The sequence below is a fragment of the Stegodyphus dumicola genome, chromosome 9 (assembly GCF_044657685.1).
Source record: "Stegodyphus dumicola isolate Sdum_Otavi_A_Nest chromosome 9, ASM4465768v1".
Taxonomy (NCBI): Eukaryota; Metazoa; Arthropoda; class Arachnida; order Araneae; family Eresidae; genus Stegodyphus; species Stegodyphus dumicola.
This window is the reverse complement of record NC_140776.1, coordinates 107,142,192-107,160,448: the sequence shown is the minus strand read 5'-3', so window position 1 is coordinate 107,160,448 and position 18,257 is coordinate 107,142,192. Positions and strand designations below refer to the sequence as shown.

Below are 18,257 nucleotides of genomic sequence, written 5' to 3'. Positions count from 1 at the left end.
GTACATGCAGGTTCACACCAAGCCTGATTGGCGACGTTGTGCATAATGTCTAGCAAGTGCCTTTATGTAGTGGCGATATTAAAGGGACATTACTTACGGTTAACATTTAAAATGAAGCATCATTAACATAATAATATGAAAAACAAACACACAAACAAAAAAAAAAAATTACATTTTATCTTTTGGCTACATATGCAAACATTTTGTGCTGTGTTAAAACCCACACTCAAACATATTTATTGAAGAATTATACATACATTTATGTTATAAAAAGCCGCCTAACTGGTATAGTGGTTAGCGTTGCTGAAGGGCCCGGGTTCAAATCCCGAAGAAAACATGGATGTTTGTAAATGTATAATGTCCGTGCGGCATGGGGACACTCTAAATATGTGAGGCAAAAGTCCTCTCGAAAGGTTGGTGATGGGATAAGAGGGATGGGAGACGTTCGGACCCGTCACTCCGTCAAAATTGCGGGGGGAAGCTGAGCTAAATCGCACTATCACCTGTATTGTGCTCAAACCTGTTGTCAACGACAGCTGCATCTTGCGCTCCTTGCCACGAGGAATTTTGTGGGCTTGGGCTGACTACAGGTCAGACAAGTGAGCATTAATCAACAACAACATGCTATAAAAAAGTAATACTGCAAGCAAAGCGAAATTAATGTACTAAATGCATAATGTACCAAATGTGTTGCTGAACACTATTTATTATCTTAAAATTAAAAAAAAATAAGTATACATATCTATTAAGTTTGCACTGAATAAATTGTTGCACGCAGCATAGTTTACGACAAGGTTCAAACTGTGATCGCAACAGGGGGGGGGGAAATGTTCTAGGGCTGATATCTAGGAATATATCGAAAATTCTTTTCTGCTCACTGCTATGTGGTTGACAGCAGTATAGAGTAGAGTTTCACCTGGTGATGCTACATTTCCTTCAAAAGTTTGCAAAATCTGCAGATCTTTACTAATTATATCGCTTTGATTTTTATCAGTTAATGCTGTTTGTAGTTTTTGACATAAGCTGAGCTGATCTTGTATATGTGTATCTAATCTTCTATACTAATACATGATCTTGTATACTTGAACGAAAATAGTCGATGCCGATGCATATGTAAGGGTACAGGGGACGCTGTAGATTTGTTTGACAAAATGCTTAGTTATTATTTTGTGTCTATTGTTGCAATCGTAGTAATTTGTGCAACATTAATTTTCTTTGTTTTTTATTTGGGGATTGCTTATTGTTATTCTACATAAAAAAAAAAAAAAAAGTTTAGTGCACTTACATTATTATGTTAAACTTAGATTAGCTTTTTAATTCAGAAAACCGGCGATTTGACCATAATTATTTGAAATTTTTTTTTTTAATTGAACCATTTGTTTATTAAACTAAAAGTCATTATCTTTCAAGAAGATAGGATTGACATATTTACAGAGTACCCCTGAATTTAAAATATACCTAATTTAGATTTGAAGTGCAGTAAAAGTATTCAAGGTAATTTGAAATCCAAAATTGGTCATGTTCCGATTTTTAACTATACGGAAAACTTAAGGAAAATGTTTCGTTATTTCATTATGCCTTAAATACATACTTTAAATTTGATTTATTTACTTTAATAAAGAAAAGAGTACCACCACCTCCTTGAATTATTTTGTATTGATCTAATAGTTCATATATTTTCCAAGCAATGGTATAAGATATACTCACTTTTTCAGAAGTAAGGTAATATTTCAAACAGTAACTTTCCGAGTGTTTTATGCAATAGTTCTTATAATAGTTATTTTTCACTTTTATTTTTACTTCCACATTTTCTGTTTTCATTTTCCCCCATATGTCAGAAGAAAAACAGAAAAAAACTGTCTTAAATATCAGAATATAGTGAAGAAAAAGAAAGTGAGAGGAAGAGTTATTAAACCAGAACTTTAAAATTACTCAGCTTTTCCAAAACCCAAAGAATACCCAAGCTGACGCTACTAGCACTAGTTGTTCATCAGTGTCTCAGCTACCATTGTAATTACCAAAAGAACCTAATAATTAGAAAAAGTTAGTGTTTTCACCCTGAAATTAACTTTAATTTCAATGCAGCCGGTTGGAAAAAATAGAAGAAATACTATTGAAATCTACAGTTTCTGCAGTAGATATGCATTTGCCTGTACCTGATGATTCCAGATTAAGCCTAGTCCATTATTGCCATCCCAGACTCAAGCCTTAATAGAAAATGGTCCTGGATATTACCAAAATCTGGTTTCAGTTTTAGTTTCCCAAAAGACAAAAATGAGTGTAAATTTTTATTGATGTACTTTTGTTGAATCTTGCCAAACAACAAAAGAGTTAACCCGATTTCTTAGAACGATTACGAAAGAATAAACCTGTTAATTCTGTTCAAATGTTGTTCAAAATTTATTAAAAAAAAAAAAGAGACTAAACAATGACACGATGTTATTGAAAGAATTATGTACACCATTCAGTTTTTAGCCAAACAAAACTTAGCCTTCTATGGTTCCAGTAACAAATTGTTCGAAAGAAATAATAATTGTTTAAAGTGTATAGAAATTATCACAAAATTTAACCCTATCGTGTCTGTATATATTAATAAAATTCAAACTAAAATACATATGCTTCATTACCATGAAGATAAAATTAAAAATAAAACAATTAGCTTATTAGGGGATAATATAAAGCAAATTATTTTAAATAAGGTCAAACAGGCAAAGCATTTTTCTATTTTACTTGATTGTACACCTAATACCAGCCATCAAGAGCAGTTTGTATGAGGTACCTTAATTTAGAAAATACGTACATGAGTATTGAAGAAAGGTTTTTAGTATTTTGTATTATAACAAATACAGACAACATTCTTATTAAAGGGGAAAAGGGTTTAGATATTAGTAATTTACGTGGCCAAGAATACGACAATGGTTCAAGCATGAGAGGTAAACAGTTTTTGAATAATTAAGCTCAAATCGTTGCTTTTCCAAATTAAAAATGTAATTTAAGTTTAACATAACACATAACTATACTTGCATTTTTTTTTTTTATATGTAGGAAAAAAAATAGCAACAAGCAATCAAAAAAAAAAAAAAAAAAAAAAAGTTGCACAAATTACTACAATTGCAACAGTAGACATGAAATAAGGATTAAGCAATTTGTCAAACACATTGGCTTCAAGTATTTTCATATTCAAATAAAACAGAAGAGGACACCAGAGGCGAACTCCTGCCCTGGTTGTAACTTTGGGTCAAATAAGACAGTGTGCTAGGAGGAAAGAGCACTCAGACCCGGCAAGTTTCATGCTGCCTTAACACAGTTAAACACCCCAACCTCTAGAGGCGATCCAAGCCGATGAGGTAAGACTAAGCTGAGTTAACAGGAATACTCAGCAACTCACATTCCACGTTCCTATTCTGGAGGGATGGTGAAAACATCTGCCATGAACAGGGGCCCAACCCCGGATGCTTAAACACTGCAGACAGACCAAGCCACCAATCCGGCTTGCTAACACTACGTCACGGTATACAGATTTTGGCTTTAGGTGTCCCCAGGGGGAATGAATATGCAGTTTTGATGCTCCAGCCGCCCACCGGAAACCTCAAGCAGTTTAAAGGCTCGCTGCATTCGCCAACTCTATCAATGGGGGTGTTTCGCCCCGGACAACCATGAATATCTGGCTACATAGCTCCACCACAACCAACGGAACAAACAAGACGGTGCTATACGGTCCCTGCCGAACCTGAAACAGCCATCGTCAGCAATTACTTCAGTCCTGTGGATACTAAATTTAAACACCCATGGCTGAGACTGCCTAGGTGCAGATCGTAACCAGTAGGTTCCCTGATAACAAACAGATCTTAATAAGCAACTTCCCAGGTTTTACCCGAGTCGACTCCCGGAGGGGTGTTCAAACAAGACAAGAATTTTCTTGTTGAGACAGGCAGAGAGACAAACTGCTTGTTTTAATGATTGCCCGGTGTCTTTTTGACTAAGCCGCACGACCTTGCACCTATTGTTGGCACGGGCCTGGGTACATATTAATCTGTTTTTATTTAAAACGTGTTCCAGGTACGCTTGTAGCAAATACTTTTTTGGAAAACTTGGAATTACTCCTGTTGTAAGTTGGCAATTTATTCTTGTCAGTATATTTGAAGTTCTGGAATTTAATTTGAAATACTAAAAAAAAAAAAAAAAAAAAAAAAAAAAAAAAAAAAAAAAAAAGTTGTAATTTTAAATTAGTATAATTTCCTCATAATTCTATCTTTAACTGGTTCAAGAGCAGGTACTGATGCAGCTGCTTAGTGGATATAAGTGCATTCTGTCATTTATTTTCAGAATATTCTGAATTTATTTACATTAAATGTCTATTCTGGTGAGCAACCTCTGTCTTTATCATTTCTTTTAATTTTTTTTTTTTTTTTTTTTTTCCCAGAAGCTTCCAAATCAGAACTAACAGTTTCTTATCTTACACATATATAGTTGTAAAATTTATTGAATTCCAAATTGATGAAACAAAACTTTGCTAGCATTAAATATTTGTTTGTTGTGTTTATCTTCTTCACACATTTTTTTAAATTATCAAATAGACTGCATACTCTGTTTTTATAGTTAATAAACTCGGAAGAATATGCTACTGACACACCAAAGACTGAAAAATAACAAGTGATTGGGTCTAAGCAGTGGCTAAGGGGCTTTGTTCGGTAACGTTTTGCTGCTGTGCTTAAAAAGTGTACTCTATTCTCTTTGTGAATGATGTTTAGTTTTCATGTTTACTGATATGTATATTTTTCATTATTTGCTTGTGGTATCTATGGAGATATACAATAACTGCGTTGTTTCTTTTTGAAACCATTTTACCTCTTCAAAATGTTCTACTAGTTACCACAATAAGTAAATAATGAAAAATGATTAATATTGGCAAATGTCACATAGTATATGTTGTAGGAGTAGATTTATTTCAATGGTCATATTGCTTTACTTATATAGAAACACTGTATGTATATATATATATATATATATATATATATGTTACGGTGAAACACCGAAATCTAGAGAATGTCGACTTTCACTGGTGAATGTCAGCATTCACATAGTCGCTTGGTGTATGTCTGAAATATTTTCCAAATACTCTTATTTCTGACTTACACCGGTAAATGTCGACATTCACCATGGTGAACGTTGAACATATAAGAATATTATATTTTCTCCGTAATTCAGTCGCGAAAAAATGCACTTGAGACTTAAAATAAGAATTTAAGAACATAAGACTTAAACTAAAATTAAAACACACAGTACATTCAAAATGAGAAAGGAAAATAATAGAAGTTAAAAACTTACTAAATTACATGATTCAAATGTTTATTTATTGCAACAACTTAAACTATTATGACACTTTGAATTGCAGAAGAGGCCCTTGCTTTTACAACTGTATTTATTTGTGGAACACTTTCTTTTGCAATGACAGCGTGTACATATACTCCTCTCTTTTCGACCTACACCAGAGCATATCTGTGATTGTCGACGTACACCGGTGAGGGTCCGAATGTATAAGAATGTAATGCAATATTCGATCTTTCACCGATGTATTTGGTGAAAGTTGACATTCTCCAATTTCGGTCTTTCACGGTAACATATATATATGATGGCTATTTTTAATCTTAGTGTTTCATCATAGTAAACATTAGTTGTTGCAAGTCAAGGATAACTGTATATTGAAGTATAGGTTTTATCATTCCGAAGTTATATTTTGCTTTTTTTAACAGAATTAGCAAAGTATGATGTACTACCTTTTGACGGGGTGATGTCTGTAAAAAAGTCAAAGATTTGTTTCATAGAACCATACACACGTGTAACCTGTGAAGTGATGTACTTAGGAAAGTATACGGAGAATGTTCATAAAATGTCAGGCTTTCTGAAAGCACTATGTTCCTTTGACCACAGAATTAAAACATTGTTTATTGCTGCAAGAATTTGGGCAGAGGTTAGTAAAACTTAAATTATTTAAGAGTGGTTTCAGTTAAAGAATAAATTATCTAATTGGTTTTTCAGACCTCTGTGAATGAAATAATAACGTTTCTAAATAAGTAAAATTGAAATATGCAAACTACATCAGGTTTTTCAAAGTTGTTACAAACAATTAATTTGGTTTTGATATCTTGTGAATACAAACGCATGGATTACACTTGTTTTTAATATTAACATAAGATAATGTTTAAAATTTTTAAACGTGTGAATGCAGACTTTCTGGTGGCACATTGTGCAGCAGATATGAGTTCTATTTTCATACTGAATTTACAGCAGAAAATATTTTAATGTTTTAGAATATGCTGAGAGTTTATCTATTGTTATTATATACTCACTTCCAAAAGTTAAGCACGAAGATGTAAAATGCAAAAAAGTCAACAAATGCTGCTTTGATTGACACAAAATTCGGCAGGAAAGTAGCATATATATTTATGCATAAAACAAAATCAACAATTGTATACAGAAATAAAAACAATATTAAATTTTTGTAAGTTATCAGATAATGACATACTGGAGCCTTAAACAAAATTATGTATAAAGTGAAAATAAACAGGATAAAATGAAAAAAAGAGGACATTAATAGGGTATGCGATCTCCCCCCCCAATCTGTATACAAAGTTTACACCTTGTGACCATGTTTTCAATTAGGTGGTCAACCACTGCAGAATTAAGCAATCGCCATTCTTCTTGTAGAGCAGTTTCCAGCTCAATAAGAGTGGCTGGATGTAGGGAAAATGAAGATACAGCATGGCCGAGAGCATCCCAAAGAGTTTCAACGGGATTAAGGTAGGGTGAATATGCTGGCCACGCCATACCTGCAATCCCTTCACTCCCCAGGTAGTCATTGACGATGTCATCTCTATGGGGACATGTCCATTAAAATAAAAGTAGGGCCAACTGCTGCAGTGTACAGTCTCACAGTGGGTTCTAGGACTTCATCTCGATACCGAATAGCCGTCAAAGAACCCCGTTTAAAGATGTGCAGGTCGATGCGATATCCTTATGAAATCCCTGCCCACACCATAATGCTTCCACCTCAGAATGTATGATGTTCGGTGATGTTTTGGGACTGATTGCGTGTTCGTTGTTCATGCCATATCCTTATACGCTTGTCATCTGGCTGCAGAGCAATTCTTGACTCATCAGTAAACATGACATTGCTCCAGTCAGACACATTCCAATTGACATGTTCCCGGCACCACTGTAATCATGCCCCCTTTGATTGGAAGGATAGAGGAATACAAACTCGAGGTACCCGGGCATACAGTCCACTCATATGTAATCTTCGGCATACAATAGCTGCAGATATCGCCTTACCAATAGATGCTGTAACCATAGATGTCACACTTGTGGAGGTCGCTCTGCGATTCCACTTGGCTACAATAGCAATATATCGATCTTCCGCGGGGGTTGTAACCCTTGGGGGACCAGCTACGGGCCTTCGGACAACTGTCTGTATGGTTTGGAATTGTTTCCATAAATGTGAAATTACAGAATGATGAACGCTGAAGAAAAGAGCAACATCTGTGATCGACTGTCCTGCTTCAATGCGTCCCACAGCATGCCAGCGCTCAGAATCTTCCATTCGTCTTCTGGAAGTCATAGAAACACGTGTGTCTTGAAAACAAATTGTACGAAAGCTTTAAACACGTTCTATCAGCACTTACAATCAACTTCTGTAACACTTCATAAAGCTGGCTTCTTATAAGACTGCTTTTTTTTCATATTTCTTGACATGAAAGTGCGATTAGCTGTTGCCTAACATATTTGCATACTTCCATCTACATCTACAGTGAATTGCATCCTCTTCAATTCTGATTGGCTTCCGGAAATTAGCATTTTCCTCTCCATACTTAACTTTAAGAAGTGAGTGTATATGACAAGTTCATCAAAATGCCAAAGCATTCTGCAATATCAGTACGGCTACCTATGCAAAGGTGTAAGAATCCTGGATGGCCTCATGTTTTTAAATAAACAGTGGGTAAAATTAGTTTTCCATGTGTAGCTCACAGAAATCAGCCAGTCAAGGGCTGGCTATGAATTTAATATTCTACAGCCAGTAATTTGAAAGATTTTGTAATGGCAGTTACAGCTGAAACCATACAGTTTACAGTTGTTGTAGCATTTAGAGCAGATGATTAATCAAGAGGTACCAATTTTATTATCACGTGCAGCAAGGATTGCAAGGCAACACTTTTGCTGCCAGCCCAGTATTCAGTGACAATGCAACATTTCATGTATAGTGTTATAATCTCTCCCAATGTCTGGACAGTGCCAGCATGAGAATGTTTACCACCTGGAACAACATATGTGATTCTTCCCTTCTTAAATTCCAAGTTTTGTTTGCACTGTCCCTCCTAAATTCTGAAAATTATGCATTCAGTTCAGCTATGCTGCCTCTGCTGCCATCTAGTTAGGAGAAATAGAAAATTGCTGTATGTTTGATGAATAGAAATAGGATTTACCTACCTTAAGCATCTACCATCCCACTTTATAAATCCAAATGTATGAGCATTTTTTCATTAGAAATGGAAGTGTGTGTTTTAGCTTAATGTTGGGATTATTTTTTCAAATAAAAGAAGGTTCAGAAATTTTCAAATTCTGAATGCAAAATGGGTCTCCATCACATTTGCATTGTGATGTACATTACTACCTGAGTGATGAGCCGCTATGCTGTTTTGGTGGACATGGAGAAGATGGTTTAAGGTGGTTACCTTGCAGGTTTATACCTAATGATATTTTAATTTTGGTGTCTGTTAAAAGACAATGTTCACATAGCTTTAGTGCTGCAAAATTAGAGGAACTCCAAAATTGCATTATAGTTGCTTTGGTGATCGTCAGCAAAGACAATAGTGGATGGAATTGGAGTATTGCTTGACATGTATCATCTAATGACAAAAATACATATTAAACATTATACTATCAGACAAAAGTTGAAAAATTTTATTACATGTTATATGACACTCATTTTTTAAAAAAATTTTCCATTTTTACCACTACTTTAAAACCTGATGAATCTTTTATAATAACCTTGTATGTTAATTATTCAATTTTTTATGAGTGGGTAGATAATTGTTTCTAGCTGCACTTTTGTTTTAAAAATTTTTGCTGTATTAACATAGGAAGTTAAAAAATTGTTATGTGTATATTTTACATGCTCCTAATGCAATCAAGTTGAGTCAGCCAACAAAAATTATTTCATAAAGAATAAGGACAAAAAAAAAAAGCGTTTATTAATTTTCAAGTAATATATATAGTTTTCCTAAAAAGTTGCTGAATTAAATGATATATTTTTCAGAATGTGCATCTTTTAAATAGTCTATTTTTATTATTGTACTTGTATTCTATTTTGCTGTAAAAAGCTGAGAAGTCAAAGATTAAAGAAACTTTTGAGAGATCATTGTCAGATTTCCTTAAATTTGTGTCCAAATTTGCAGAACTTCAAAATCTAAATTCTTCTTTACAACTACAACTGTTCACAAATTATAAAGGGTTATAACATTCTGATATAAAAGCACTATAACAGTTATATAATATAACTACAACAATTATATGACTATAAAACAATAATATAATTATAGAACTATAATTTTGTATCTAATTAATATATAACAATTATATATATATTATTAACAATTCTGTAACTATAAGCAAAATAAAAAATATATATATATTAATGTATATTTATAATAATACTTTAAGTAAATTTCGTGGTGTAATTCAGATAGTTTGTTAAAAAGATCATAGAGAATTTATATTCTTTTGCTTTGAAATTTGCGTGGGTAGAAAACTGATTGGCCTGCATTGGCAAATCAGTCAAATTAAGGTAATTCTGATAAACATTAGATACTTACATGGTGTTATTAGGAAGCTGCTAACTAGAAATAATACTTTTCATGGGTGCAGTGCTTTTTAAAATTATATTTTGGAATACTGTTTCAAGTTATTTGCATGAAAATTATGTCTATAAATTTATGGTATATTGCATTTGTTCTGTATTATAAGAAGTGAATATTTTTATGATGGTATTCGGTATATTATTTAAACTTTTAAAACTTCAAATGTGGTTGCCATTATTTTAGGTTTGATAATTAGTGTGAGGAGATTTATTTCATTTGTTATTTGCAGAAGTACAGAGTTCATGTTAGGTTGCATAGGAATGAAAGTCATTTTATTTGTTTTGTTCTGAAATAAAATTTTTATTTCTTTTAGAGATTGTTCTGAATTGAGTCATTCAAATAAAATAAATAACCAGAAAACAAAGTGTATTAGGTCTGTAGTTTATATGGTCCATATGATAAAGTGTATATTTTGATATTTTTAATAAAGAAATTGAGATATTTTAATTTCGCTGATCAAAATTTTTAGCTATGTAACGGTCTAAGTGTACTTAAAATAAATGAATGATGACAATAAAAAGGTGAAATCGTAATTTTATTCTTCTGTTATAATGAATGCTATTTTTATCTTGATTTCATGTTAATTTAGGTGTGCTCAATACATGAAACTGAAGATGGGAGACTTCCTCCAGTGGCATTTAATTTGATGGTGGTGCACTTTTTGCAGCAGCTTGAGAAACCGCTTCTACCCATAATAGATATTTCTATAACTAGCTGGGTGAGTATTTATTATATTAATTTGCATTTTTTGCCCCTTTTGAAAAACTAAAGCTAAAAGCTTTTGATAATGTGCATCTACAACAATGGAAGTTCACAAAAATTTTAAAAAAAAAAATACAATGTAAAAATAAAGTACTATTAGCAGAACAAACTTGCATTTTTGGAGTAATGTTGTGCAATTGCAGAATGATGTAATTCAAGCAAATACAGTTTTTAATAAAGAACTGTTACATTTCATTAAAATTTTTTTTCCAAAAGGAAGGAATTCTATTCTGAAGTCAAGGTTGCTTTAACGGTTGCTTGTACATTACATTTTGCCAAAGTGGAAGTCTTTTTAAATTTTCTTATGCATTATATATTTTGGTGTTATTTGTTAGTTTTAATACCTTTCGCGAAGAGAGAAAATTCCATTTTTACATCAAATTGCCTAAGTTCCATTCTAAAGTTAAAGAAAGCTTACATGCATGTGATAAAATAAACAATAGGTACGATACAGTTGTAAGTTGTGATAAAATTATCTTTTGGATAGCCTCCTTAATCTTCTTTTAAACCTCTCGGGGTTATACGTATAAAATTTCATATAGAAGGATGGCTTTTTCATTCCTTACACATGAAAATATGTACCAGCTCTCGACCTATCTGCTTTTTGGTTTGGACCTATATAGAAAGAAAAGAAGTGAGAGGGTTATTTTGGAACTATAATCAAGAAAATAATATTTATTCATGACATTTTGATGAACACTGAAGTTTCAGGCCCAAACACATAATCCTCAGAGAGTTAATTTTATTTCCCCTTTGTATCCTAAGAATAGTAATGTGTATAATAAAGCTGAATTGCATCATTCAGAATTAAACCCTGCTGTGTTATTGTATACATGTGTCGTTATACTATGACACAAGGTCTTTTATTTAATAGTAATGATAAAAATTTGCAAACCAAAAGCATTATCAAACAATAGGGAAAAAAGCAGAATTCTTTATTCTTAATCTAGCATCCAGTTCATAATATGTGCATTCATCTGATCCTTTTCTGTGCTGCTAAAATGTCATTCACTACTTTGTTTGAATAACTATGCATTTTTATGTGAATGTGTGCAAATGTTTGTCTCTGTAATCCTTGAACTTGCTTTTCTAGGAAATTTAACTTCAGTAAAGATGCTGTGTGAAAGCTTTATCATGTAAAATGGATGTCTCTAAACTATGGCCCAAAGGTTTTTTTTTTAAAATAATTTTATAAAATTTAAAATAATCATGATCACATACACATTAACTATTTTATACAACAGCCAATCTACTTGTATAAATACATTAACTCTCATGCAAGTTCTTTACAAAGCGTATTATAAACATTATACAACCATTTTTAAATCTACAATGAGTGAAGTACTATAGCTCTCTATTAAAAATGTGTAATCGTACTTTTTATGAGAGTGAAGGTTTCGTGTGCTATTTTTACCTGCTTTCATAGTAATATTCTAGGTTTGTTCGTATAAATTTTCAGGAGCAATTTTGTGTAAATCTTAATATTTGTACTACATGTTATAATTTATTTAATTCTAGTATATGGTTTGTGTTTTAGAGTATATGGTGTTTTCACACAAAACTTGCCTAAAAAAACGAATGGATGAAAGTTTACACCTGATCAAAACATAAACAATATGAACTGATAAATTGCTACGATTAGGGAGCTAGATCAGCTTAAAAGAAAAGTTGCATTGCAAACTAAAGAAATCTCTGATATTCTGGGCGATAAATATTTGTGCAAGTGTTTAAACAGTTTTAAAAAATTTGTTAAGTGAAACTTCATGAAAGTCTAAAAAACAAGTCTGTTTGTGTTATTATAACCATACAGATCCAATTGCAAAAATCTTATTGCCTTGTTTAAAAACATATACAGTACAAAATCCATAATCCAGATGTCCATTATCCAGAATGATCTATAATCTGGACCTCAATGAGCCAAAAATTTTTTTTGGTATGCTTTGCATATGTGCATATTGAGTTTACACATGCACGTTTAATGTATAACGGACGGTGTAAGCTAGGCTAAAATTATCTGTACTGATTCTAAGGCATTTCAGTTAATGTTGCAGATTGCGCTGTTCCTTAATCTTCTAATTGAATTCAGCTTATTATTTTTTGCAGACTGTTAGAGCAATTTTATAAAAATTAAGCTTGAACTTTCGATTATGTCAAAAAGAGTTTCTAATTCTGGAGCTGCCAAAGGATCTATAAAGCGAAACCGTGTTTCGATGTCCATCAAACAAAAAGTGGGATTGCTGCAAAAAATGGATAAAGGCATATCCGTCTCAAAATTATGCGAGGAGTGTGGCATTGGATGACACAAGAAAAAGGAACTTTTCGAATTTTTTGTGGAAGCATCTTAAACAACTTGCATTGAAAGAAATGTTTAATAAAGTAAACAAATAAATATTAAGCTTTTTTTTTTTTTTTTTTTTAAATTTTGATAACCTTTAGATCATAATTGCTCTTTATTTCATACATTACGTTTTCATATTTTTAATTGTATAATTTCTGCATGCCATCTTACCAGATTTAAATTGATGATCTATAATCCGGAAAAAACCTTAATCCGGAATTGCCAAAGTCCCTACAGGCTTTGTACCGTATATCCTATTTATCATAATTACATCAGCATGGGATGGTGAAATAACTAAGTCTTGGCTCTCGAAGAATCATGAAAGCGGTAGTGCGGTTCACAAGGTAAAAAGTTCAGAGACTTCTGACGTAACATTATGTTCATTTAAATTTTTTTATGGCATGTATATTAATGTACTTTAACCAGTTTAATAGTAGTGAAATGTGCACCAAATTGCTGGTGTTAAATGTTATTGCCATTATATGTGAAAAGAAAGAAGGTTTATAAAATATTTTCACATCATAAAATAATTATTTTCCTTTCCTTTCACAATTTTTATAATATCATTTAGTTAATGTTCAAGGTGATTATAATGTGGTGCTTGATGCTTGCCTTCAAGTAGGCCAGATTCCCAATCCACCCACTATAAACAACATTCTTTAGGTATTCCGAAAGCTAAAAATTGCACGGGTTTAGTCGGGCGAACGTGGCAGCCACCCTGTTGGAAAATAGTGGCTTATGACGTTATGAGCGATCAGCAGCTACTTTAGACAAGTAGCAATGTCCGGAGGAGCACCATCTTGCATGAATATTGTGCAATCCACACACGTATGCTGCTGAATTGCCGGAAGGACATGGTTAAGCAAAAGTTCATCATATGCTTGACAAAAACGATGCTGTTAACGAGACTCGCAAGTGTGGTCTCATAGAAGAACGGACCAATGGCAAACGCTATCATTATTTGGCACCATACAGTGATCTTTTTAAGACTGCAGAGGTAATGGCTGTAGCGGGAACAGTTTCTTGATCAGTGATATCCTGCAATTTTGAGTATTTCCAGAACCTTGCAAAATGGAAATGGGCTTCACCGGACCACAGAATGTTCTCTAGCCATCTGGCTAGAGATGGTCCACTTCCATCTGGGCAAGAAATCATTGTGCAAACGATTCACTTGTTTCCAGGTCAGCAAGTAGCAACTTCTGCACACAAATTATCTTGCACTGATAACAGTGCAAGATGTTCCATAGAACATTACACACCGTGCAAATAGGAATATCCAACATTCGTCCAATTCTCCGTGCACTGCTGATTCTTGCATCACTGTTCATTTATTCTTGTAACATTGTGGCTTCATCTTCCGCTGCCGCCACCGTAACTGGCTTTCGTCCTCTACCTCATTTCACATCAAATAAACCGGTCTCTTTGAATTTATCTAATTTTCCACAAGCCGTAAGTGCTCATGGGGCCAGATTTTATGCCTTTTAATGTTCAGAACTTCCTGATAGCTGTTAATGCAGAGTCACCGTTCTGATAGAAAAGTTTCACGAGCAGAGCATGATCCTTCTTTGTAAGTCATGATGAAGCATTCATGTAAAGCATTATGCGTTCTGCATTTTTATCACAGCTATGTCTGTGTCAAGTCTTAGGAATGTGCATATCTCCACAACAGCCATGTGAACCCTGACAACACCATCTATCGATACATTTTGGAACTATTTTCTTTTCTTCACCAAACAAAATTCCATTGCCCCACGATTGTTCTAGTAAAATATCAAGTCCTTTTGACAGGTAGTTTTAAAGTTAGAGCGTTTTGAAATCGCAACTTTAATTATAATCACCCTGTCTACTTTCATTCTTGGCTAGATTTTATTTTTCCCATAAAAAAACCACAAAACAGTGAAGTTTTACAAAGTTTAGTTTAATATTATTTTCTGAAAATGCCAGTAATTTTTTTATTGCTTAGCCTATACATTATAGAGAGTTTTTTATGTTTTTGTTAGTTTGAGGTCAGATTTATGGTTGCTCATATGAATTTCATTGCTAGGCAGACATTTTCTGATGTACATTTGCATTTACACAAGTGCATTTAAGTTTGTAGTGAAGTTATACATTTGAAGTTTCTGAATTTGCTTTTTTGACTAAATTTGAAATCTTACGAAAATATATTGCTCCATCACACTATAGTCATATTAAAAGTATTTCTTATTTATGATAGCATACACAGAGGTTTTTTTATTACTGCATAATATGTTCTTGGCATAAAGAAAGTTTTAAATTTTCTATGGTGTGAGATTGGATGTTAAAATCAAATCTTATGTGAATATGAAAGGAAATTGTTTGCTACATTGTATTTTCTCTTATCAGCATTGTTTTGTAAATGTATGATGATGTCAAATTGCATTTTGAAATCCAATTTATTATTGCATGTTTAAGGTCAGATTTATAATTCCATTTATAAAATCAAATTTATAATTGCATTCATTGTTTAATCACTTTTTTCCGAAGTCTGGATCATTTAAGGCTAGCTGGAATGCTTGCTAGTACGAGATTATTTTTATATCAAGTTGTAAGGTATTTTCTTCCTCTTTCCTGCATGTCTTCGTGGTGTAATGAGAGCATGCATAGTGTGTATTCGAGAGGTGCAGGTTCGAGTCACGGACATTGCTCATTTCTTCACATCTCCTGGTTAAAATAATTTAATGACTTTGCAAGGTGATGGTCATTTTGTGATGGGAACGCTTTCATTATGGAAACATTTTCATATCATTTGATGGTCATTTTGAGTCTATTATAGTTGATTCTGTACTTTTTATCAGGTCATAAGTTTTATCGCATTTGAAGTAACTCCTATAAAAAGTTTAAAGTTTGAATTTGATTCCAGTATAAGAACACTTCCTATTTGCAAAGTAAGACTTTCCCTCCTTTATTTTTCTGCTTTTCCGGTTATGAAAAATCACATTTATGAAAATATAATCTCTGTTCTAAAGTATATTATCATAAGACTGTTTTTTTAGATGTGATTAAAAGGTAAGCTCTAAAGAATACTTGTAATCTATTAATAGTTACTTTTTAATTTATTAATAATTGTAATAAAATCCGAGTTTCTCAGTAAACAGTTTTGTATATATATTAAGAAGTGTCTATTTTTTTCAGGGTCCGAGATGTCAGGAGAACTCAAATACTTCTTCAGTTGGTGAATTATGGTTAGAATTCTTAAATTATTACAGAACATTTAATTGGGAAGCATATAATGTGTCAATTGTTGATAAACACCCTGTCTTGAAGAGTTCTAAATCTTGGAAATCCCCACTGATTGCTATTGAAGGTAATTTAATCAAATACAGTCAAAAGTCTTTAATTCGGACTCGTCGGGACTTCGGCAATTCTGGATTATCAATTTTTCCGGATTATAGATCATCAGTTTAAATCTGGTAAGATGGCATGCAGAAATTATAAAATTAAAAATATGAAACTGTAATTTATGAAATAAAGAACAATTATGGTCTAAAGGGTATCAAAATTAAAAAAAAAGCTTAATATTTATTTGTTTACTTTATTAAACATTTCTTTCAATATAAGTTGTTTAAGTTGCTTCGTTTTATGTGATAATACTTTCTCTTTAATTCTATAAACAGACATAATTTCATATTCAGTTACAAAGTTCTACTGTTGAAGTCCTATAATTGCTGTGTCGAGAATACCGACTAATTTGTCAATCGAAATTTTTTCGTTTTCAATAACCTCTGTGTCACTTTCTTCACTATTGGAAGCAAATTATAATGACAAGGAATTTGATTTAAATCATATGAAAGACGGAGTACATCGAGATGAAATGTAGTAAGGAATTATAAGCCAAATAAAATTAAAACATTTACCCTGAAGATAGGGATAGTGCTGACAGATCAACTTCCAATTCATTGCACACCATGATGTCCCCCCCTTTCCCCCCGCACAGCAGCGTGAAATTGATAAACAGATTTCGGAATGCTTAAAGAAACAAAGGTTATGCCTTTATCCATTTTTTGCAGCAATTCCACTTTTTGTTTGATGGACATCGAAACATACTTTTGCTTAGTAGATCCTTTGGCAGCTCCAGCATCGGAAATTCTGTTTAATATAATCGAAAGTTCAAGCTTACTTTTATAAAAGTGCCCTAACAGTCTGCAAAAAATAATAAGCTAGATCCAATTCAAAGATTAAGGAACAATGCAATCTGCAACATTAACTGAAATAGATAATTAGATAATTTTAGCTTAGCTTATACCATCCGTTATACATAAAACGCACATGCGTAAATGTATTATGCACATGCGCACACGCATATACACATGCGTAAAAGTATTACGTGCATGTGCATAGGCGTTTACACATGCACGTAATACTTGCGTTGACGTATGCGCAGAAAGTTTGTAGCTTTGAGGTCCAGATTATGGGTATCCGGATTAACGACTTTTGACTGTATATATTTCATATGTATATCTTGAGTTTAACATGCTGTCCAACTTTTTTTTTTTTGTATCGTAGATATTGGTAAATGATTGTCAGTAGAATTTCTGCAGGGTTGGTGTTTACATTTTGTTAAATATATTTATTATTTTATATATTATACTAAGTCTAGAAAAGTCTTTATGTGGCTTTTATTTTCGTGATTGTTTAATGTAAACTTAATATTTATGTATATTTTATTTATTAATAATATTTATTAGAATAGTTAACATAATATGTAATACAGGAATGAATATTTGCACCATATACAACATTTTTCTAGATGTTTTAAGTGATGCAAATATTTATATCTTGGCATTTTTAAATATACAGAATTAATGTAAAAATTTTGGCATTTAATTTTTAATATGGTCTCTGTTTTTAAGACAGTTTTATACTTAATGATAAAACCACTCGGAGGCTCACGTTATTGAGGCCTTCAGAGGCTCATCTTCTTGGTGAGATTTTTGTCACATCCCATTAGCCCCAGTAATCTGTCTTACTTTCCTTTTCTTTGCTTCTGCTTTTTCCTTTTTCCTTTTCTCCCATTGTGATTTCCTTCTCGGAGGTTGGGGCTGCAGGTGAGAAAACTCTTACACTCCTTTGTTTCAGCTTCTAACTGAGAGTAAACTTCCTGCATGCTTGCCGTGCATGGAGACCCATAAGGCTGGAAAGGAGGGTCCTGGTACAATCACCAACACATTGCTCTGGCCTCTGCTTCAGTTTAAATGGGTAGTATATACTGGCCCTATATGGAT

At 32.8% G+C, this 18,257-nt stretch overlaps 2 protein-coding genes across 12 annotated transcripts in view; one reads left to right on the top strand and one right to left on the bottom strand.

The window, feature by feature from the left end:
• The window catches only part of LOC118185893 (terminal uridylyltransferase 4-like), a 153,161-nt gene that overhangs the window by 24,787 nt on the left and 110,117 nt on the right, over positions 1 to 18,257 (top strand). For all 11 annotated transcript variants that reach the window (XR_004757681.2, XM_085823875.1, XM_035355828.2 and 8 more), the window contains exons 6-8: positions 5,754 to 5,971; positions 10,504 to 10,632; positions 16,168 to 16,339. Coding sequence is in view for 10 of the 11 variants with exons in the window: in XM_085823875.1 (XP_085680001.1) it covers positions 5,754 to 5,971; positions 10,504 to 10,632; positions 16,168 to 16,339 (519 nt within the window). In the remaining variant the exon portion in view is untranslated. The remainder of the gene's footprint in view (positions 1 to 5,753; positions 5,972 to 10,503; positions 10,633 to 16,167; positions 16,340 to 18,257) is intronic.
• LOC118185894 (procathepsin L-like) overlaps positions 10,764 to 18,257 on the bottom strand; it is a 178,259-nt gene continuing 170,765 nt past the window's right edge. Inside the window, exon 9 of the mRNA XM_035355834.2 lies at positions 10,764 to 11,291. Coding sequence (XP_035211725.1) covers positions 11,270 to 11,291 — 22 coding nt within the window. The 3' untranslated portion in view covers positions 10,764 to 11,269. The remainder of the gene's footprint in view (positions 11,292 to 18,257) is intronic.